Source organism: Camelus ferus, chromosome 1, assembly GCF_009834535.1.
Source record: "Camelus ferus isolate YT-003-E chromosome 1, BCGSAC_Cfer_1.0, whole genome shotgun sequence".
Lineage (NCBI taxonomy): Eukaryota > Metazoa > Chordata > Mammalia > Artiodactyla > Camelidae > Camelus > Camelus ferus.
Genome location: NC_045696.1, coordinates 62447613 through 62472418, shown reverse-complemented (window position 1 = coordinate 62472418; position 24806 = coordinate 62447613). Strand labels below are relative to the sequence as shown.

At 35.3% G+C, this 24806-nt stretch overlaps 1 protein-coding gene across 4 annotated transcripts; it reads right to left on the bottom strand.

Moving 5' to 3' along the window:
- Positions 1–211: 211 nt before the first annotated feature.
- On the bottom strand, positions 212–22495 carry PPP1R2 (protein phosphatase 1 regulatory inhibitor subunit 2). Of its 4 annotated transcripts, none has more exons than XM_032481651.1 (6): positions 22046–22495; positions 12211–12318; positions 10511–10588; positions 9703–9815; positions 4613–4780; positions 212–2615 (listed from the first exon to the last, which is right to left on the bottom strand). In XM_032481651.1, exons 1-6 carry the CDS (start codon positions 22165–22167, stop codon positions 2569–2571), a joined length of 636 nt encoding a protein of 211 aa, XP_032337542.1. In that variant the 5' UTR covers positions 22168–22495; the 3' UTR covers positions 212–2568. The 4 variants fall into 4 exon arrangements, with proteins under 4 accessions (XP_032337542.1, XP_032337545.1, XP_032337551.1 ...); XM_032481654.1 differs by having other exon boundaries at positions 9706–9815; positions 22046–22494; XM_032481660.1 differs by having other exon boundaries at positions 9703–9803; positions 22046–22493.
- Between the last annotated feature and the right edge of the window lie 2311 nt (positions 22496–24806).

The following is a 24806-nucleotide window of genomic DNA, read 5'->3' as shown; positions in this document are numbered from 1 at the left end:
TTTCCTCACTTTCAAAGTGCTGATAAGGTACCTGTTTTGCGTGGCTGTTTGAGGATTATATATTAGGCACCTAGCACAATGCTGGGCAACTAAACAAACTACTCTGCCACAATACAGTCCAAGATCCCCTCCTGGTATCTAGAACACTTAGCCAATGGACCACAATGCTGAGATAGCTGGGCACAAGAAAATAAAATCCATACACGAGCAATTGCCATACTACTGTATTTTATTATAATATGTTTATTGTACTAATTTTAAAGGAAAAATGTAAACAAAGTGAAAGTCTAGGGAAAAATGGCACTTCGCTTTAATCTTTAAATATTTAACAATCCATTTATATACCATTATGCCTCAGGTTTTAAAGAGCATTTCAGACTGAAAACTGAACAAACAGAAAGATGACACTAAGAGTTAAGCAGAGAATACTGATTAAAAAGTAAAATCTACCTTGGCTAGAACTGAACATTGACAGATAACTTTCTCCAAAGGAAAATCTAACTTGAATCATAAAGGTTCATTTTTTTGTATAGTCCAATACCATGTCAATTAGGAACTCATGATGACGAAAACATTTCACTCAGTTATATTTGACTACCTAAAATCCTACTGAGCATGCTATTTGCCATGTCTTATTCCTTTGACATAACTATCTACTTCCTGAAACCAGAAATGAATTTGCCTGTGATTTAAGTTTCAAGAAACAGCTTGTAGAAAACACAAAGGTCTTACCATTTCTTCACTGTACAGCAGCTATTTCTACAAATAGAGTATGTGGATACTTTCTAAGAACTCAAAGTGAGGAAACCAAAAACAGAGCTCTGTATGCATGAACATATGTACACACATGTGTTTAAGCTTAAATCCCCCCAATTGGGTTTAAATAGGTAAAAATACCTCAACATTCTAAATTCAGAAAACAGAGATAAATGCTGTTTCGTTTATAAATCAGTGGTATTACTAGCTAATATGCTTTACTTAGAATACTATACCTGCAGTTCAGAAGTACTAACTGGATCCCATTAAAAAAAAGAAAAAAAGACATTCAAAATAATAAAAACATTCTTCTAACAGCAAAGAATTCTTCCACTTTTATTTTGACATATTGATATTTCCATAAACTTGCAAGTGGAAGATAAGCTGCTCAATAAAAGCCAGTTCATATATATAATACACAGAAATTATTTAGTCTGTTCGTATAATGGATTCTTTTGGTACTAACAAAAAAGATAGAAATAACTGACTAGAAATGAAACCATCACTAAACCAGATACACAAGAATTGTATTCATTTCAGGGAAAAAGTCCAAATCTTACTGTGTTAGAAGAATAAAGTACATTTGTCATAGTATACGTTATCATATTCCCTTTGAGCAGGGACTATTTTTAAATTAAAAAGTGTTCAGGCTTACTTCTGTCTATACATTCAGGAACTATCATCATATCACTGGTTACACACAATTCTCTCATCATGCAAAACAAAAAAACCTCAGATGGTTGTTTTCTAAGGTTTAATTAAGTCAGACAATAAACTAATAATAGCACTTTAATTAGCGAGCTGTAAATCAGAGGTGTAGAAATTCTGCAGTTGAATTGTACTTCCTGTCTGTAGCACTGCTGCTATTCAATCTATTTTCTCCAAGTATTAGAACTAACAGGCATTGACAGTCAAAATAAGATTTTCATCGTTGCAGCAGATGACAGAATATGTGAGAGAAAGAAGAGTTCCTAATGTCATGACAATCTTAATACTCCTTTATAAAGGTCAAGGATTGTGTGCATATGTGTGGAAAGGAGTAAGAAATAAAGGCAGGAGGTTAAGACAGGTATATTAAGGGAATGCTGAGACTATGTAAGAATTGTATTTATTTAAAAAACTGATCTGAAGTCTGCCCACTGAGCATACAAAAAAAAAATCAGAGCAGACATTTAGTGCAAGTTTAACCTGATAATTTATTTGTGGAAAAAGCTAGTTTTGATGAGAAAAAGTTTAATCCTTTCCTTGTAAACATGAAAGAAACTCAACAGGAATTTTAAAGGTAGTATGCCAGAAAATGCAACAGTAACTTTTCTAATATAATCTTTTTCAATTAAACAAACAAGCTGAAGACACGTGTTAAAATACTTTTCAGACTGAATATTTATCAGCCTATGTAATCTGTTGTTCCAACTGGATTTTGATCTTTTAAAAAATCCGAACTTTTTATAAGAGCTATCACATCTAGAAGTGAAGAAAATAAATTAGATTCCCCCCCAAAAAAGATACTGTTTAACTTCTAAAGCATAAAAAGCTATATATCTTATACAAATTAACCAGTGTTCTTACAAAAGTAATGCAGTTTTGGACTGATGACATTATGCTGTATTTGTGGTGAAGTACTAGGCACAAGAATATATGTATCAATTAGGCATTTTCAGTCTAATTAGTTTCTAAGTTATTTAATTCTTGGCAATATATAGTAACTGGTATGCATTTTGGTACTTAAGTCATGAATTGTAGAGAACAAGAAGCAGTATATTATAGTAACAGGGTTTGTATCTGACAATTACAGTGTTGGACAAATCTCTTCTATGAACTCTGTGATTTATTTTGCAGTTGGTCACTTGTAGTAGATCCTGCAAAGATAAAAGAAAAAACAGCAACATAATTTGTTTGTTGAGTACTGCCAAACTTGGAGCTACTTGAGTTCAAGTTCCCTTCCACTGCCATGGTTGATAAATATGAAAATCTAAAAAACAAGTATGGTATAATTTATGCAGACTGATTAACATGATATGAAAGAATCTGTATACCCTCTAAATATTCTGAGAAGAACAGGAGTGTCTACTTAGTAGTAGGACAAATAGGTTTCAGATTGAACACTTCTGTGAATAAGTCACAGATGGATAGCTACGAGTTTTACTACAACCCAAATATCCAGAGCTATAGAAAGATTTGCATTTATGACATCAAAATGATAAAATATTTCCTCAGAGTTTAAACATGCCGCTTTTCTTTTTATGAAAATAGAAAAAAAAAAAAAACTACCAACAGGTGGGGATGGTCAGGAGTGTGGAGGAGACAGAAGAGAAGGACAATGATCAAAAAGTAATGGGTTCCATAGAACCTGGAGATTTTAAAAGCTGGTAAAAAAAATTTTAAGGGCCCAAAAAGGGCAGAGAATAAATAAGGAACTTTCTTCCCTATACCTTACTATGTAGTGTTTTCTATCTTTGTAACTTTATTGAAACTATGTAAGGAGTATGTTGTCTCCACTGAAGAAAAAACAGGCATTAAGTGAATACAAATTTTAATAATCTATTATACTTTAATGAAAAAATTCATTTATGCACTAAGTATGAGAAATCTAATGTTTTACAAGAAGAGATAGACAAAAGGCCAATTATTTTTCAAAAGCCTTGACTTGAAATCCCTTTAGTCTCTGGCACAGTAGTGCTAGTGCAAATTTCTAGTGGCAAATGAGGGGTATTCCATTGCTTTGTTAGAGTCACTACAAATGGACACTGAAAGTCTGAGTAGAAACTGATGAAAAATTATAACCAAAAAAAATTCACTTTTGAATATATCAAAAGAAATCACCAAGATATAGGTAAATGGAAAACAAAGACCAATTAGGAGATAGGTCACCTAAAAATGGACAATACATTTAAAGAGAAGAGAAAGACATACAACAATAAATACTCAAGATAAAGTCTGTTCAAGTTAAATATAAGCTAAACAGACCATGGTGAAGAAAATGGAAAGGAAATGCTGTACGAAGCAAACTGAAAGGCCAAAGCGTAACATGGAATAACAAAAAAATACTGTAACCCTGATATTATAATGAGACATAGTCATCAGGTTCTACTATAGAATCCCTGATATTTCATATATACTCACCAAAACAATAATATAATTATTTATTCTTCTAAGACTTAACTATCCAAGGCACAATATATAACAGTAAGTAACATCTCCACTGAAAAGCATCAGTTTGAATGCACAGAGTAGGTAGATGGGCACAAAATCTATATTAGTGGTGCAGAAGATTCACTTTTATTGAATGCCAGAACAATCATTTATTAAGAATAAATAAATAAAATCTATTTCCTATGACTGATCAAGAGTTGGTAGGCTGCAGGGGCTGGTTGTCTGAGACTTAAACAAAAATCCGCCAAATAACTTGTCCACCCAACAGTCAAAAGAATCAACACTGGAAAGATACGACATACTTTGTACCTGAAGGAATGTGAAAACATATCTTCCATATTAAAAACCTATTTCTTTAAAAAAGTTTAAACCTTAATTTACATTGTTACAACAGATAAAAACATGATCTGAAATATTAAAACAAAATATAGCTTAATATGAAAACAAACATCATTGCTTAAATCCACGTAAATAAAACAATGTAGATACAAAGTGTAACTCACACGTCTTAAATCAACTCTTGAGCATAAAACCCTTATTACTTTGAAATTGGTCATCAGGGGTTAAGATTTTAGACACTTCTCACATAAAAAGTGAATTTCAGCAAAATTCTCTGAGGTTCTTCAAAGTTTCAAGCAAAACAGTATATTATTTAGGTACAAATGATCATAAGAGTCTAAATGATATTTTTAAAACCTCTAACCTTGATTTGATTCTTCCATGTTCATGCTTTCTCCAGCTGCAGTCGCTGACATTTCTTCATCCTCATCATCATCATGTAGGTCTTTTGAAATTAATTGTCTAGCTAATTTAATATTTAGTCCTTCATTGTAGTGAAGTTTCCTTTTCATTTCAAACTGTCGCTTTTTTTCTATAAAATACAAAAAACAGGTGTAGGAAGTCTTTAACTTGAGGATTGGCAAACTACAGCCTATGTCTATTTGGTAAGTGAAGTATTATGGGAACACAGTCACCCTCATTTGTTTCTGTAATGCTTAAAGTTGCTTTTGTGCTCAATGGCAGAGTTGAGTAGTTGCAGTAGAGATCATATGGCCCACAAACCTAAAATATTTACTATCTGGCCCTTTAAAGAAAAAGTGTACCAATCTTTGCTTTAGATGGTTCAAGTTCATTTTATGAGAGACTAGCAGTAAAAGCCATAAGTAGTTGTATATTGGTGAAGAAAACATAAAGATATAGGAAAATTCTCAATAGAGTTGAATGTGAAAAAAAACTATAATGCCATATATATATATATATATATATATATATACACACACACACACACACACACACATACATATATATAAAATGTACAAAGCCTGCATGCATGCACATATGCACACACAGCAAGCCTCAACAATTAACAGTCATTAGTTCTGGATCAAGGAACTATGGGGTAATTTTAATATTTTCAAGTTTTCTATTTATATAATTAAGAAGAAATTCCTTTTAAAAATTCTTATTATCCATTAAGAAGTTGCCATGATGGAAAATGTTGCTGGCTAAAAACATAACCTCATTCCTAGAGCAATTTTAAGAAAAACCTGTTATTGGGAATAAGGAAGTGATTCTGGACTATTCTTTCATTTATAGTCTTCATTATAGAAAGATAAAACTAGCTGCAAATCAACACAACTACTTTATCAATAGACAGCACTTTAAAGATCAACTGTTTATCAAGAAATAATTATAGGATTGTAAAATTTCTTAGACCAGAAAATTAAAGGGGGGGGAGGGCTGACATAAAATCGCCAACTGTTTTTCTGTCAAACAAGAGCATTAAAACTCACCCACCATAGTTTTATTATGGTATTCATAAAAATATTTTAATGCCAAAAAGACAGAGAAATCTCTCAGATTAAGGCTATTCAAAGTAATTTCTCAATGCCCTCTAATTCCCTCTAAGTTTTTACCATCAACTACACTTATTTATGTTTTAAAATCATGCATTTCCAACTCATGTCCCCACAGATCAGTCACTTTTTTGTTTTTGATCAATCACTTTTCAGTCTCTGTTTGGGTTGGTTGAGGGAAAGTTCTGAGATGAACATCCATATCATCCATCATCCCATAAGCATTTGTTTCAAACTACTAAGATCTTGCCAGGCATTATTATTCTTCTCTACTAAGAAGTTACTTTTGTGATTTGTTTTACTCTTTGAGAATACTATATTACAAAAGGGGATAAAATTTTTTTAAAAAAATCAATAGAAGACCAAATCGTCATGACTAAATTTTTAGTGATGCCTTTCAGATGGTATAAAAGCCAACACTAAAAAACAAAAAAATTATTTTAATTGCCTCCAATACCAGATACATTTACTAAAAAAGTAAGACAAGGGAGGAAAGGGGGGTGAAGAGGGATAAATTGGGAGTTCAGGGTTTGCAAGATACCAATTACTATACATAAAATAAACAAGGTCTGCATAGCACAGGGAACTATATTCAATACCTCGAATGGCTTATAATGAAAAATGTGAAAAGGTGTGTGTGTATAAATATATATATATATGGATGTATAATTGAATCACTGTGCTGTACACCAGAAATCAATACAACACTGTAAATTGACTATACTTCAGTTAAAAAAGACTTTTTCTCATTACAAAGTAACATATGTTCTTTTTAATGTAAAGAAGAGGTTTAAAAAAGATAGAAACTTAAAAAAAAATCACTCAATTTCCTCACTTGGAAATTATCAGTAACATTTTATGACTAGACTTTTTTCTAAAAATGCATTTTTTACAAAAATGAATCATATATTGTTGTATATGCTGTTTTCTTTCTATAGAGTTAGAATGATTATGCCTCAGGGAAGTCTCAGTTTATGCCTACTGTCTGATGGAACTATAATAGTGACCTTTTCTTTCCCTCTAAAATGATCTAGAGTTTAGACAACAAAGTATATAAAGATTCAGTAAAATTCTGCCACATACACAGCAGATTCATATAATTTTTAAATGGTTACAAAGTAATGAGTTATAATTTCATCCCCTGCCTTGGTCAAAGATTTATGATTTCCCCCTCTGTACTTTCATTGTAATATACAATTGACCCTTGAACAACATGGGGGTTACAGGGATGTCCACCCTCCTGGCAGTTGAAACCCACACGTAACTTTACAGCTGCTCCTTCATATCCGCAATTCTGCATCTGTGGGTTCAGCCAATTGCAGACTGTGCAGTGCTTCAGTAGGTATTTAGTAGGAAAAACAATGTGCATATAAGTGAATCCATGCAGTTCAAATTCATGTTACTCAAGGGTCAATTGTACATACATTTTTGTGCATTTGTTCTATATCTTCTCAACATTAGCTGCTGTTTTTTCAAACTGTGCCTCATAACCCTTTAGTAAGTCATAATTAGCATTTTAAAGAAATGAAATAAAAGAGAATAATCTGGAAATAACACATATAGTAAAGGTAAGTACTGTGTTGTGGGATTTTTACTTTTGTAATTTCATGTATACATATATACTGAGTGGGACCTGTTCAAAAATGTCTGAGAAACATTGAGAAAAACCCTGGGACACTAAATTGCTAGATCAAAGGGTGTCATTTTCTTTTACTACTTTTCGCTCATATGTTGCCATACTGCCCTTCCAAAAAAGCCAAACCATTTTTCATGCCCACCAATAGCATATGAGTAATATTTCTCCATTCACACCAAACGGGAAATTGTCATTTTTTAAAATCTTTTTGACCTGAAAAGAAAGGCACCATGATGCTGTTTTAATTTGTAGTTTCTTGTTCCTAGGAGTTGATATTACATATTTCTCTTTTGTGAATTATACTTATAGTCTAAGAAAATCATTTCTTTTTAATTCTAAGAAATGTTAAATCTGGTTTTGCTCGTTTATTCTAATTTTGGAATACTCAAAATTTATCGTATAATTTAAAAATATGCAATGTATTCATTTTGTAGAAAGCTGCTAATAGAAGTGGTCTTAACCTACTTTGGATATTTAATTTTATTTATAGTCTCTATATGGCAAAGCAACATAATACAGAGTATAAAAAGTTCAGGTTTCGGGCCCAGCTCTAAAAAAGAATCAAATATCCATGTAAATTTGACAAGTGAATTACCTTTTTTATTCTTTCTTTTACTATTTTACAAAATAATATAATGGTGAATATACCAACTATTTTAAGTTAATATTTATACTGAGTATGTATAATATACCAGAATCAATGCTAAGTACTTTACATTCTTTATCTCATTGAATACTCAACAATGAGTCTAAATATTTTTAAGGCCTCTAATTTAAAAATGAGGCAAATTAAGCAAAGTAGATAAGGACATACCTAGAGTATAAGCTTAGATCTATCTGGCTCCATAGCTAGTCTCTTAATTGTTATGCTACTAGTTACAAGATAAAATTTTCTAAGAATTTCTGTGAATAAAAAAGGGTTTTCAGACATGTAATTTGTTTAAAAGCAAAGCAATAAGCAACTCTAAGTATCAGTTAAATTTATTACTGGGAACTGACCTTGTGAAACTGTAACTAGTCAAATAGTTCCCCCTGCTGGCTGACTCATGGAACTACAATTTGAGGAAAAATTCTTTAATGAAAACTGACAACAGAAGTCAATAAATTTCCTATTCTCAATAGATCATATTTCTAGAGAATAACAAAGAAACAAGTTCTAGAAACAATTACTATCTGAAACTCTCTTCAAGGACCTTCGGTATATATTTTGGGAAAACAAATCATGAAATCACTGAGGGTAGAAGATATATAATACAATTTGAGATTACGCTATACATAAAATTTCTCTCTTTTATAGCAATTAGGCTCAGACCATCATAGTTTTGCTCAACAAACTATATTTTAAAGGTAAGAGGAAGGAATAGCAAATTGTACCTTAGCAACTGCCCATGACAAAGATCCTGACAAGTAACTTGCAGATATTCAGAATCTTAGTTCTAAAATTTCTGAACTTTATAGTACAGGTAGTTCTCATATTTCAAGGCTTCAAGTACACTACTTAATCTCTTTCTTTTTTGTAAGGGTGTGTGTTTTTCTTGCATCTTTTATCCTATACATAGGCTTGGTTTTTCCTTTTAAAAATATTTGAAAATAAACTATATGAGCAATTTTTAATTGAGATTATACATTCACATGGTTCAAAATTATGAAAAACAACGAAGTGAAATATCTTCCTTCTTTCCTTACCTCCACAGATAACCACTGTTACTTGTAAAAACAAACAATGAACAGATAGCAATGCCTTCACTGTGTATGTGCTGTATGGGCTAGAAGAATGTCTTCCATCCTGGGGCTATCTTTATCTCCTCTCCTGTGATACTAGTGTTCTTTTTTTTTTTCCAATGGGACCTAATAAAAATCTTTACTCCAAGTATGATCATCCTGATTCATTTAGTAAATTTCATCAGGTCTTAAAACAGAAAAAAAGCACAAGCACTTGGGGAATTAGCTCTTACTGCTATCCACTTTAAGATCATCCACTCAATGACTCTAAAAGCATTAATATAATATTTACCAAGCATCTATCTGGTATAGACTGGATGCTCAGTAAAACGAAGGGAACAAAAAGCACAAAGAAAGGAACACTTATAATTAAAGATGGTAATATTTTCTTGAAATCAGTGGGAGGAAAGCTATTATGCAATAAACCCACATAAGTAGAATCTGAATTATAAAAATGTTACTCTCTAATCTTCCACCATCCACTTCCCAAAAAGGAAGACCATTTCACATCTTTCAAATAATGGATTTATTTCAGCAAAATTTATTAGTGTAATGCTAAAAGCAACAAAAGAAATAAACTACCTCGTTCTTCAGGTGAGAGGTCACTATCCTCATCTCCACTGCTTTCTTGTTCACGAACCCGGTATTTTGGCTCCAAGCCTTCAGCAGCAGCAGTTAGCCTATACAACAACCATTTACAAAGAAACCAACACTGTGAAATTCTTATATTAGTTGAGTCTTACTCAACTTTTGAGTCTCAAAAAAAATTTGAAAATCATTAATATGCTAGCTATAACCAGATGAAGAAAATAAAAAGCAAGAGTGAAAATGGGCACAGAAACCAGTAACAAAAAGTAGAGGGCGACAGATCGATGAACAGCAAATGAATAGAGCTTTTGCTTAGGAATTCAACTTATTCTTGCCTTTCTCACTTTCATAAAATACAGATGAAAGAATATTAAAAACAAACCAACAAACAATCCCCCACAGGAATGTGACACAGGAAATCTGTGTAACAGGCTCTGGTACTCTAATCTTTCTGCCATCCATACATCTTGACTTTAACCTAGAAACAAGGCTATAAAAGTTGCTATGAAAAATCCAGATAAAGTTATTTATTTAGCACATACTTTTAAATTTTCACTTGTCCAAGTAAAGTAAAATGCCTTTATTTATTTATTTATTTATGTTTGTTTTAGGGGAAGAGGTAACTAGGTTTATTTATTTACTTATTTTTTAAGTAGAGGCACTGGGGATTGAACCCAGGACCTTGGGCATGCTAGGCAGGCACTCTACCACTGAGCTATCTCCTCCCCTGTAAAATGCCTTTAATACTGCACGATTAAAAACAGCATAAAGAAAATATTTTATAGTCATCAATACTTACTTCTTAGCTAAGACATCTGGGGTCAGGGCTTCAGTGGTTTCTGAATCACTCAATGCATCTTCATCATCACCTACCATACTAGGATGACAAGCACATCATAAATTAATCTGTGAACTATAATTTTTCAAGCAGAAAAACAAAGTAGGGAAACATAATTCTACTGACAAATATTTAAAAGTATAGCACCAATCAAGAAAAGCCTTCAAATGATTTAAAAAAAAAAACCGCACTCTTGCAATCCTGAAAATACATACTGAAAAAGCCTGAATCATCTGGGGGGAAAAAACCCCGCAACACTTGAGTTTTTCCATCCGTTGGAAACAATGCCAAAAACCCACCGTGTGGCCTTAGAATTTGAATTTGTACATCAACCTGAAAATACCAGACAAAAGATCTATGCAGACATAGGTAAAGCAACTAAATTAGATCCTAAGATCTAATTCAGTAGGTCAAAAAGCTAGTTAGCTTTCCCAATTTACCTTCTAATGAAAAATATGCTCCCCACTCAACTGCAAAAATGAGTATCTATTATTTAAATATAAAGTCTAAAAATAATGGCTACAGTTATTTTTTTGAATTATGTTTGATCTTAATTCTTTTAGGTTAGTCATTGCCAACCAACACAGATAAGGGATGTCTACTACCTTTACTGAGAAGGAAGAAAGCCCTGACTTTGACTTCTGGTATGAAAAAAGTCTTAGCTTATGTTTTAAAATATATACCTACAATTAGAAGAAAAATGAGTATATAAACTTATCATAAATAATATGCCTATTTCTTCCATTAAGCTTTTTAGAATCGAGTTTTAGCATGTGTACCTCCTATTTGATTATTTCTTTCTCCCCTTATCACAATCTTCATGTTTATGCTTGGTTTTTATTTTTTAATTTTTTGTACTGTTTTTGTTATTATCAAGTTATTTCAACTTATCTTCCAAAGTTTCACCCACTGATTTAAAACAGAATTTAATTCTATTTCAATTGTAGCTTCTGGATTTACGCTGTCTTCAATGACAAAATACTTCAGCCCTGAAAATCTTTATTTTTTCAATATAAGCTAGGGCATGATCTTAGTTAGATATTTCTAGTTAGTCAGAATCTCCATCTTCTTATTATGCTTATTGGTGCATTATTTTTGTCTTCATACTAACTACTACCACACATAGTCATTTTATAATTCATTAAAAAAATTCTGGAAGACTCAAAACTGACAATTACAATTATCTGAACTACAATATTATGTAATTCAAAAATACGGACAAGAAATAGTAATGACCACTTGTCTCTGAATAGGTTAAAAAAAAATTTCCATCTGTGAAGTTATCCCTTTCTGCAAAGAGACTGAATAAGCCCCTGATACCTACTTAGGAAGCAAACAAACCCTATTTTCATTTTCTTTTTTATAAATAAGTCATTCTAAGGAAGGTAAAAATCACCGATCTATGTGTACCATTAGCAGCTAGGGGACCACTGAGGTGCAATGAATAACCATTTACTATTATAATTGTAATGTAAGAAGTGGATTCCATAAAGTTCCTTATTACTTATATTATTACACAAAAGCATGCAGTTGGGTTACTAATTAATGTTTCAGTAACAAATATAAAAAAACAAACATTCAAATTAGCTGTTACCCAGAAGTTCACATCAAATGCAAAATGGAAACAACTCAAAAAAGGAATGATGTCTACAAAACACTACCTGTGGTAAGGAGTGCTAGGTTCATCTATTTTCATTAAACCATAGTCTTTGTCTGCTGGATGATATGTCGCCAGGATGTTCATTTCATCCCACTTCTGGGATTTTTTACTAAAATCAAAAGAAAAAAATGTCCTTAATGGAGTAAAAAATAGAAAATGTACACATCTAAAATTCACAAACATCCAAATCCCAAATTTCAATTTCTATTTGACTGCTAACTTCTATTTTCACATCTATTTTCTTAGAATAGAAACTGATGTGGGTAAAAACTGCAAAAATTACAATAAAATGTCAGTAAATCTTTTATCAAATCCTTAGTGCCCACATATTAAAAACTTATTACAGTTATCCCTTGGCATTCTCAGGGGATTGGTTCCAGGACCCTTCACGAGGCATTCAAAAAAATATTACATTATGACTTGTTTAATCTTCATCTGGCCTATAGAGTAACAGCAAAACCTGAAATTTACACATTGCCTGATCTCAGTAGTTAAGGATTTTGGATCTACCATATATTTCTAAACAGTTTAATAAAAGACATACCAGGAATATTCTCTTTGGCCTAATTTTTTTTTAGAGGTATCCATAACAATCAAAAGAATCAGAACATAAAACTACAGGGAAAACCTCATTAAATTCAGATACCACTAAATAAAGATTTAGGTTGCACATAAAACTATAGCTCAGTTTTTTTTTAAACCTAGAAGAGTAATTGCTAAGAAATGGTATATTCAGATCACCTGGGATAAATCTACTTAAAAGAAATAGAAATGTTTCATAAGTGCTTTATGAACATCCATTAATAGCCACTCAACAAAATATTTGTACAACTACTAAGGTGCTTGATAATTAAATGGCTTAATTACAAATTTTTATCTACTTTAAAAAGGGTACCAAAGACCTCTCTACCAGCCAACAATATTTTGTCATGTATACAATTTGTGACTTGGTTATATACTTGAAAAATAACTACTTTAAATAGAACCAGTGTAGAGGGGGGAGGGTATAGCTCAAATGGTAGAGCATATGCTTAGCATGCACAAGGTCCTGGGTTCAATCCCCAGTACCCCCATAAAAAAAAAAAAAACTAATAAAAAATAAACAAATAGACCTAATGACCTCTCCCCCTCAAAATTTTTAAAAATGAAAAAAAAATTTTTTTAAAGAACCAATGCAAATTTTACACAGATTCAAATTATTCTTTCTATATTTGCTCCACATTGGTGAGGTTTTATTGCAGATATTTTCAATTTTCCTAAAATCTATCAATTTTCAGATCTTGAAATGCTCTTGAAGAATGACATACTTAAAATTTTAATATCATATTCTCTTCTCCATGTTCTGAGTCACCTTAAAAATTAAACATGCTAGAGGGGAGGGTATAGTTTTAAGCAGTAGAGCACATGCTTAGCATGCATGAGGTCCTGGGTTCAATCCCCAGTACCCTCTCTAAGAAAAAATAAGTAAGTAAACCTAATTACCTCCCCCCACCAAAAAAGTAACAATTAAAAAAAAATTACATGTGCCCACTCACAGCAGTTGAGTCTGACTTAAAGTTCTCTTGCTTTCTACCTACCCTAAAGGGCCCCCAGTGTTCCCATTTCAGACTAAGCACTTTTTTCTTCATATTTTTACTGCGGTAAAATATACATTTTAACCATTTGTAAGTGTATAGTTCTGCGATATCAAGTACATTCACATTGTTGCACAACCCTCACCATCATCCACCTCTAGAACTTTTTCATCTTCCTCGACTGAAATTCTGTACCCATTGAACACTAATCTCCCATTCTCTTCTTCCCCCAAACCCTAGCAATCATTCCATTTTTACCTCCAAGAATTTGACCATTCTCAGTACCTCACGTAAGTGGACTCATACAGTACTTGTCCTTTTGTGAATGGCTTATTTCACTTAATGTCCTCAGGGTTCATCTATGTTGTGGCATGTGTCAAAACTTCCTTCCTTTTTAAGGCTGAATAATAGTCAACTGCAGACCAAGTACTATGAACTACAACTTCCTTTTAAGCCTACTTACCCTTCGTTTTATTAAAAGGCAAAGGTTGGCCTAGACACACTTTACAGGTGGCTGACACTACAACTCCTGTTCTTCCCTGCCCTCATAATCGTCAGAAGTTACCGAATGTCACTTCACCATGAAAAAGTCAAAATCTTAAAAGCTTTTAAAAGAAGCTAAAAATGAATAGGTCATTAATTTTAAGCACTAAAATATGATTTCTTCTTTAAAGAACTGCTTTTTCATTCATTCACCATGGCACTTACCTGAATTTTCAACTAGTCAAATTTGAATGTTGTTAGTATATATATTAAAAAAAAAACACTTGATTGAATTAGACTGGCTATAGAGATCTTGCTTTACAACAGTACTGATTTCTTTAGATGCCTAGTTTCTGTCTTTCAGAGTAATGGTTGGTCTTGTGGCAGACAAAACAACAAACAAATGGGAGATAGACGTTTAAAGTTCAAGTTCCAGTTACCCTTCACCAGTCCTGTTACTATATAGGCAATTCCAACAAAAACATTCTCTCTTGGGCTATGCTTACTCCACATGGAAATTATAATAAAATGAAAGTATTTATGATTTTTAAATCTAAAGTTTTGTTGAAAGTCCTGAAACCATATCTTACCTAGCACTATAGAGAATAGTTTGAGATAAGGCATTCTGAAAAGATGGTTTAATTGCTTTTGTACTGAATGCCTTCTGTCTTTGCCCTGAAAGGTTCAAAATTTAAATGATTTTGAAATATTTGAGTTATCATAGAATGAGTTTTTCTCAAAAGCAGTTTTCTATTTGACTAAAATTACAGTTTCAGATATTTTATTTTGCTAAATAGTTCTATTACCTGCAAATTCTGTAAATTTAAAAAGCAAATGATTAGGTCTGCTCATGGGCATATTCTATATAAGGTAATTCACAGTGAAAAGGGATACAATTCTAAAGATTTTAGGCAGCAGAAATGATCAGTAAGCTTCTGATTAGAAGTATAAAGACATACAATTTTTAAGAGAAATACATTAATTTTATACAGAAAGCAATTCAATTAAGAAACAAAGGGAGACCCATGATATGGTAACTGTATGTTCCTTCCTGACAGATAATGCCTCTGAAATGACAAGAGTTAAGTCCGAGTCAGAAACAGAAACCCACAGGTCAAAGTTTCATAAAACCTGTACTAATAGATGGTCCTATTAAGATTCTTTATTAAAGATATTGTAAAAGATAACTAGCACACTTCTATTTACATAAAGTTCAAAAGTAGACAAAATTAAAGTGTGTAGGGATGTATACTTAGAGGATTACCATAAAAGTCAGACTAATGATAATGTTGAGGGGGAGGGGGAGGTTGTTATATGACAGGGCAGGAGACATTTCTGAGGTGATGGAAACATTTTTCCTTGACCAGGATGAAGTTACAGGGGTGTTTGCTTTATAATTATTCCTTAAGCTTTAAAATTACATTTAATATACTTTTCTGTATGTGTATTACATTAAATATTTAAAAAATAAACACATAAAAAGTGACTTTGTTGGATACTTCCTAATCTCAAAGTAAAACAACTTACTTCCCAGGTGATGCTAACAATACTGAATTAAAAATGACAACTTATCATCATTACTGCTTAGAATAGAAGAATGAAGATGGCCCTTCGGAGTTTAAAAAGTAAGCCCCAAACACCCTGCAAATCTGTTTCATGACATGGTGACCAAAGAAAAAGAATGGTATGATACAAGTAATAGTGTTTCCTTAAAATTAATGATAAAATTTAATAATCACAATTCTAGCATTCTAACCCATTAACAATTTTGATTTTGGTATATTCTTTCCACTCTGTAAAATACATATGAAAAAACTACACAAGCTATTAGTATATGTAAAAATATATATACAAAACAGAATATATAGTATATACAAAACACATATACTGATAGCTTCTATAGAATTCTATAGAAGTATTCTATGTATATGTAATTCTATATGTATACTATATATTTTTGATAAACTATCAGTGTATGTATTTTATCATAAGTTGTTTGTATTTTTTAGTCTTTTTTAATATTATGTGTATAATATTCCAAAATAAACTATTCACCTAATGTTAGATATTTAAGTTGAATTCAACTTTTCCTATTTAAAATAAAGCAGAAATCAACATACTTACGCATATTCTATTCAATGATGTTTTTAGGATAATCTGCTAGGACAAGCATATCTGGATTAAATTTATTAAGAGCTCTGTTGTTCACTCTATGTTGCCGTATAGCTGTTTAAAAGAGAGGACTATTTGTAACGTCCCCAAATAATTATCAAAACTTTGCCAAGATTGGATATCTGTGTTTTTTTCACCTGAGCAGGTATAAATTAGTATTTAAATGCTGTTATGTGTTTCTTTGCTCATTATCTAATAAATAACATGAAAAATGCTTGTTATTTTACTTTCCTTGTGTGAATTATGTTTATATCCTTTGCCTATCTATTGGAAACATTTTCATTAATTTGAGTGACTTCTTTATATTTACATAAGTGTAAAGAACACACTCAAATTTATGAGAAGGTTTAAACCACATTATATATAACTCAAAGGTATATATAAGGTACAAACCACATTATGTATAACCCCAATTTTTCCCAGTTTGCTTGCCATTTCTACTATACACAGAATTAAAGTTTTATATATCCAAAGCTTCACCTCACTTTTCTAAGAGAAAAAAAAAATCCTTATAATTGTCGATACCCAAAGGTATCTTGCAAAACCATGAATTTAAACAAGGGCATAAAATAGACTCCAAAGAATGCTAGGAATTCTTAGGTGGAAAGTAATAAAGTAGAAGACCCAACCCTAACTGTCAGCAGAGGACACTGGGTATGGAAATTAGCATCTCTTAAATTTCCGCAGAATTAACATTATTTGCGGAGTAACAAAACCCAAGGAATGAATTTGCGTTTAATCGTAATACTATCACAAACTGCTTGTGTGACCTTCTTTGGGTCATTATTTCCATTTACAAAAAATACAGGCACTAACACTTACACTAAAGATCTGCTGCAAGGGTGAAAGCACTTGTTGGTTTCAGCTCCCTCCCACCCCTGCCCATACACAGGTGATTTGTTTTTCCAGCCTAAATCTGCACCAGAAAACGCCACTGCTTCTCACTTTCACTTTGATAGCTCGTATGATGCCATCTCAAAGACCTACTCACACTTCTCGTTGCTTGTGACTTGCTCTTTTTTAGTTTTAGCCGTACTTGTAGTGGGAAGAAGGATTTCGTGTTAAACTTTAACCCCACATTTCAAGAAATGGTTCTTTCTTAAATGAAGATTCAACTTAGGTACGTTGAACAAGACTTTGAAGCTTGACACCATTACTGAACAATTAAAGACTTAACAATAAAAACAATCAGTAAACAAAAGGTCACTTTTGGAAAACTTTACTCAGTGAGCCTTGACTATATTCCACATTCCTTTACAGGCAGAAAAAGACAAAACTGAAGTATGCTTATATAAAATTATACTAAGGGAAATTAATTCAAGCACAATTTTTCCAAGTGGAATTCACCTACAATACCTAAGATTACTACACAATTTGAATTGAACATAGTGGTTCCAAAGCATACTGTGTACAACAACCTGCTGAGATGGGGGAAAATTAGATTGTATTCACTTCTTTTTATTAGACTAAAACTTACATTTGAGGGTGAGGTACTGGGTTAAACACTTTACATTTAGTAAATAATTTAATAATTAAACTAGGCAGGGATATAATGAATAACTTGCTATATAAATCACAGAGTTAATATGTAGCAAACAGGATCTGAACCCAGGCAATCTGGCTCCAGATTAATCATTTCTCATAAGATAGGTTTTAGTAACACTTAATATCATATTTTCAACAATTCCAAATGCATGTTTTTCTCATTTTAATATTTCTGAAAACAGAACATATCTTAAAATGGATGGCATCTTCTGGTTGTCCGTTATATATATATAATTTTTTTCTTTCTTGGTGCTACATAAAATCACAGTACATCTTAGAATCAACAGCATCTTGTTTTTGATGAAATACATATACTTACGAGATCTGTTATGTCCGACCTTCACAGGTTGTTCACTATATTCAAAGTATCCAGAAAGAATGGGAATTCCACAATCATAGGAGATGACGGTGGCGTTACAACTAGTTGAGCAGTATGCTGGAATGTACTGAGATTATCTACGCCTAATTATGTGGATTTATAGATTTTGTTCAGTTTTAACTGAAATAACCCTCAAAAAGTGGTACCTGACGAAACCACTCACTGAAGATAACAGTACCCATGCAAGTATTAGGACTCTTTGGGATATGGTATTATATAAACCTCACTTTAAGTGTAGATTGAGCCTTGATATATTATTTAATTATTACTTATTATGTATATAAATCATAAACATTTGAAACATTTCAATTTTTTCCTACTAAAAAAGATGCACGGTCAGAAAGTTAGAGACCAATGGAATAACACAACTCAACTTCTGACCTTAAAAAAATCCCTTAGCAACATCTATTTATATTAAAATATTGTTACATAATACTCTCACAACTGATGGGGGGTTGGGGCAAAGTGGTGTGTACAGAAAAAGGAAACCACCACTGCCTTTTACACGATAAGGGTACTAATAAAAGGTATCGTTACTCATGGATTCTGTATTTGCAAATTTGCCTAGTTAATAAAATTTCTCTGTAACTCCAAAATCAATACTTGAGGAATCTTTCAGGTCTCTCTCAGACACGCACAGAACGGGAAAATTTTGGTTGCCTGGTGCCCATGTTCCCAGCTGAGGTTAAACAGGGCAATGCTTCTTTACCTTTTAGTTTCAGCTCCCTTAATGTAAATACGTGTCCTTTTTGCAGTCTATATAGTACTACGTTTTTGTTTTTGTTTTTTTTGGTGAATTAGCTGTTCAAAATAGCTCCCAAGGATAGTGCTTAAGTGCTGTCCAGTGTTCCCAAGCCCAAGAAGGCTGTTATGTGCCTTATGGAGAAAATACGTGTTAAATTTCATTCAGGCATTAGTTACAGTGCTGTTGGCCATGTGTTCAATGTTAATGAATCAAAAATATATATTAAAATAGGTGTCTTTAAACAGAAACAAACTTAAAAATGTTATGTATTGATTGGTTGATGAAAATGTGTGATCAGAGGCTTGCAGGAACCTAAGTCTGTATTTCCCCTAGGAGCAATAGTTCAGTATTCACTAATTCTGTGTTTGTGGTGACTTTATAGAACATAACTACTGAAAATAGTGACAACTGACTTAGATCCCTGGTCATTCTCACATTAATGAGATTCTATTGCCTTATACTCTGTTCCAACATTTGAAGTTAGACCATTACACTATATTTATTAGCTTCTGAATTTTAAGTGCATTGTAATCAAAAAAGCCATTTATTTTCAATTCTTTTTACACCAAAGGGAAAATATTGGTTGTAATTAAACATTTCAAAAAGTTCGTTCCAAATGTATTCAACTATACTTTGTTTCTATTCAAAGCTCTCATGAAGTTGCTAATATTGTTTGCATGAGCTGTAACATAAATAATAATGTATACCATATTACTAGTAGAATTAGTTTCTTTGCCTTACAGTCACATAACACTTACCATGAAAAATACCCACCCCCTTTTACTACTTAGAATCAAACATCATCAACTTCAACAAATTAGGGCTTGGTAGCTCCCTTTGAAGTTAGGACTATAAACTTCTATTGTGGACAAGTCAATCAGGGTCAAATGCCTTGCAAAAGACCCCTTTTAAGTGAATCGGCCCTGCTAACAGCTCTTACAGAAGGAGCAGTCAGTCATACGCGGGTGAGTCTGGTACAGTGGCTTTGGAGGCAGAAAGACCTGAAGGGGGAAGGGTATAGTTCAGTGGTAGAGAACTTACCTTAGCATGCACAAGGTCCTGGGTTTAATCCCCAGTACCTCCATTAAGGGGGGAAAAAGAAGAAGAAAAGAAAAGAAAAGAAGATCTGGAGGGAAACCTCAGTCAATTATATAAAGAGGCCAATCCATAGAGTGGGGACACAGGAAATTACAGCAGACCAAAGTTGAGAATAAGTAGAAGATAAGGAAGCAGCAAAAGATTGAAAAAAATATAAGCTACTTGGTAGCCAGACAAAAAGGAGCTCACACTGAATAATAGCTAAGTAACTTAAATGCCAGTGAGAATCACATTCCTGCCGCTGAATACTCTGAAGCCCATAAGAGCCTTCTATAGTTGTCTTTTTTTTTATAAAGAGTATCTTGGTCTTCCTGTTGTAATTATATTCTGGTGAGATTCTGTTTTCTTAATACCATGAGCAACACGCCCTCCCTGCCCCAATTCCCATTTGAAGCAGTTTATCCCAAATAGAGGTTGCATGTTGGAGACTGTAGGAGTTAAGCCTTCAAAACAGAGTGGGAGTAGGGGAGTTGCTAGACAAACGAAGGCCTTTTCCAACCATGGTTCTAAGCTGTGATCCTACTTAACATTTTCTTCAAGGTTAACACAAATCCCCATACATTTACTATCACCAAGTTGTAGTTCCTTTTATGGCCCTAAAACAATCCTTTAAACAGGTGTGCCCTAGTCCAAATAATCTGTTTTCATGAACACTCTCATTTTAGCTTTATGACTTCACAGATTTCAACGGTAACTTTTCTTAAGCCGTATTTCCAGAATGTAGAGTCCTAATATGTTTAGTATCTTAGAACAGCAAAGCCCACTAGCACTTCTAACCCAGTGTTTTATTTTACACTATATACGGTATTGCAACTTTTTTTTTCATTGAAGATTGCACCTTGGGTATCTTTCTCTGTACATTCACACCTACCTCATTCTTTTTAAAATGCTGGTATGCTGTTCCATTATTAATGTACCATAATAAATATTTCACCAGTCCTTCTTTAATGGACCGTGGGTTGCTCCCAATTATTTACTATTACACACAATGATATGGATCAACATCTTTTTACATATGTATCTGTGAGTGTGCAAGAGCAACTAAATTATCACTGGGTCATTTTAAGTTGCGACTTTGTGAACTGTTCTGAGCTCAGATATGTCTTTCACGAATAACAAAATTAAAAGCGCTCAAACTCTTGCAGATGCAAAAATAATTAGCAATAAGTAGCTTTCCATTAAATATAGATCAAAGACTGGGAAGATTTCGGTTTCTTTTAGTGCAGAGATAATGACAAACCAGGACCCAAGAGAGTGAATGTGGCATGATGCTTTTGATAATGTTCACCTAAAAAGGAATGACTGGAAGAAGGGCAATTAGAAAAATGTAGAAATTATCTCTTCTTTTTCTGAGGCGTCTCTTATTAACTTGAGACTAATCTTAAAGGGTTCCCAAGCCAGGAAAACACACTTTATTTTAAGAATTTCAGACACTCGGATATGAGGTTAAGAAATAATAAATGCTTAACAGGTGAAGCTTTAAAACTTCGATTTGATTAATATTCCCGATTTCCAAAAGCTCAAATACCATGATATATGTTTAAAAATGTTATATATGTGTATATACTTTAAAAAAGAGAGAGAGAAACATGACAAACGTCATAGCTCCTGCCTTAAGATCACCCCCGACCCTCAGCCCGGCGGGTGGAGGGAGACCCGAGCCGCGCCAGGGCCGCATTCCTAGCCGCCCCGCGGGCCGGAACGCGCTGGGGCTTGGGAGGCCGGAGTCGGGCTCGGGGCCGGTAACGGCGGCGAGGGGAGGGCGAGGCCGCCCCGGCCGGGAAGGAGAGGCTTCCCAGGCCGACCGGGGCGACGAGCGGCCGTTCCGCGCGGCTCTCACCTCAGTTCTTCGTCAACACTCCTGCCGGGCTGTTCGGCCGAGGCCACCACAGAGGAAGTCGTAGAGCTCTTGTTCTTCAGGATCCCCTTGATGGGCCGATGCGAGGCCGTCGAGGCCGCCATTGCCCGCCGCTCCGGCGGTCGGCTCAGCGTTGCTGCTTGGCGCCGGGTCCAGGAAGGAAAGGGCTGGGCGCGAGCTGAGACTCGCCAGGCAGCCGCCGAGCCCGCCCGGGGCTGAAGCGGCCGCACCTGCTGTGGCGGAGACCGCCACCGGCGTCGTTGTCACGGCACAACGACCCCGACGCTCTGGCGTCCGGCCGACGCCGCGCGGCTGGCGGCCCTTCGCGCGCCCTAGGGTACCGGCACTTTATCCGCCGCCCGCGGAGAGAAGCCGGCCTAGCTCCCCAGCGCGGGAGCGACGCCGACGCCGAAGCCAAGCGGGCCCGCCCTCTCGCGATATCTAGGGCGGGGCGGGGCGGGGCGGGGTGGGGCGGGGCGAGAACAATGCCAACCTCCTCGCCCCGCCCCCACCCGGCCCTCTCGGTGGGCTCTGCTGCAGCAGCTTGGGCTCAGCTGTTTCAGGGAGCCTTCATAGAGGTTCCTGGCTTGCCTCTGTGCGGTGTGATACATTTCTCCAAGCACCCTCACTCTCACCACTTCATGAGCTTCATATTGTTATTTCTATATTTTATAAATCTGAAAATCGAGGCTCAAACGTGACATCATTCCCCAAAGGTATTAACTGACTTTCAGAGAAATGAAGTATGTCTCTTCTTTCCTTGCATTTAACCAACATGAAAAGGTTAGTTCTCCATTATAAAATCATGAAATATCGCATTGGAATGGTCCTCAGAGACCTATTATGAAATCATAGAATATTGACTTTTATGAAATCATAGACTATCAGTACTGAAATAGTTTTATTTTTACCGCTGGAGAAGCTGAAGGAGAGAAAGAGGAAGTGACACGACCCCCACTGTCACACAGCCCGTCCATAGCGTGTGGCCGTAGAGCTTCAGACTTATGCTTCTAGTCTGGTGTTTCCCCATTTGTTACTACATTCTACCTATGTTGGTAATCCATGGAAGATGTTCCCGGCAGAAGTTCCTAGATTTGTGGTTTATAATCTGTCTCCCCTCAAATCTAGGGAACTCACTTAGGGTAACCAGCTGTCCAACACTGGGTTAAATAGGCCAGAAGCTTTGGGGACTGTCTAGGTCTTTGTAAGATGAGTCCCAGAGGAGAAAAACAAAAACCAAACCCCTCCTGTGAATGTTGTGAGAAGTGGATTCTATGAGCACAGGAAAGGGCAGGACTTGGATGCTCTGGGAACAGTCTCAGAACTAGGCTGTATCTAAAGTCAAGCTAGGGAGTGGATTGCTAGCAGAGGGAGTGGTGCCTTCCCAGCCACCCAGCCTCTCTCCATGCAGAACCATCACTGGAGTTGTACAGATGGGAAAAGTGGAGGTCTCAGAGATCAAGCAAGTTGCCTCCTGTTGTGAGTTGAATTATGTCCTCCTAAAAATGAGATTGCCATCCTAACCCCTAGTACCTCAGAATATAACCTTATTTGGAAATAGAGTCGTTGTAGATCTAATTAGTTAAATTAATATGAGGTCATACAGGAGTAGGCCCCTAATCCAATGAGTGGTGACCCTATAAGAAGGCTGTGTGAAGACAGAGGATTGGAGTGATGCATCTAAAGCCCAGGACTGCCTAAGGCTACCCAAAGCTGGGAGAGGCATGGAAAAGATTCTTCTTCAGGGCTCTCAGAAGGAACCAACCCTGCTGACACCTTGATTGTGGACTTCAGGTCTCTAGAACTGTGAGACATTAAACTTCTGTTCTTTAAAGCCATCCCATTTATCATGCTTTGTTATGGCAGCTATATACACCTCTCCTGTCCCACTTCCACCCTTAGTCCTCAACTCCCTCATCACCGGGCTCTTTCCCACCACCCTTTCCTGGATCAGACCTCCTCATCCTCATGACAGGCCAGGCAGGGCAGACTTGTCCCTTCAGAATTGCCGCCACCTGCGGGCCAGCCCCCTGTGGATTCACAGACTACTGGGTCTGGAGGGGATCTTGTCAATCCCACCAGAAAGCTATCCAGCCAACAACTCCAGTGGCCAGGAGCTCACCAGCCCCCCAACACAGCTCATTTTATCTTTGAATAGTTCTAACTCAGAAAGTTCTTCCCCAGACTGAGCTGGTTTCCAGCAACGTCTGGCCACTGGTGTAGAGGGTGGGAGGAGAGAAAGTGGATGTACTTTATCTTACCCTAATGGCAGTGATCTCCCTCAAGTCTCCTATTTCTGGGCCCCAAATCTCCTCCCCCTTAACACAGCCTCCGTGCCTTGAGAAGTAACACTCAGTTCATTGCTTTAGAACTCTGCCCCTCAGGAATGGCTGCAGGACTCCTGAAAACTATTCTGTTTTTATTGCCTGGCCCCGAGCCTATAGCTGAGTTCCTGGCATGGACCTGGGCCTCAGTAAAGGAATGATAGCTGACTGGAGACAATGGAGAGGGCAGTGAGCAGGAAGGGCAGGAGGCAACAACGTTGCTGATCAGAGCTGCACGTGTTCTGCAGAGACCTCCCCAGACAGAGACCTCACAGCCACCCTTGGCACCTCTCTCTCCCGGCCCTACCTCTCTGCCTAGCTACAAATCTTCCACTGCCCATTATGTCTGACATAACACCCTGACAGCCCCACCAGGCCTCTGGGTTCTCACTGAGGGGAAAACTGGATGGCCACCTCCC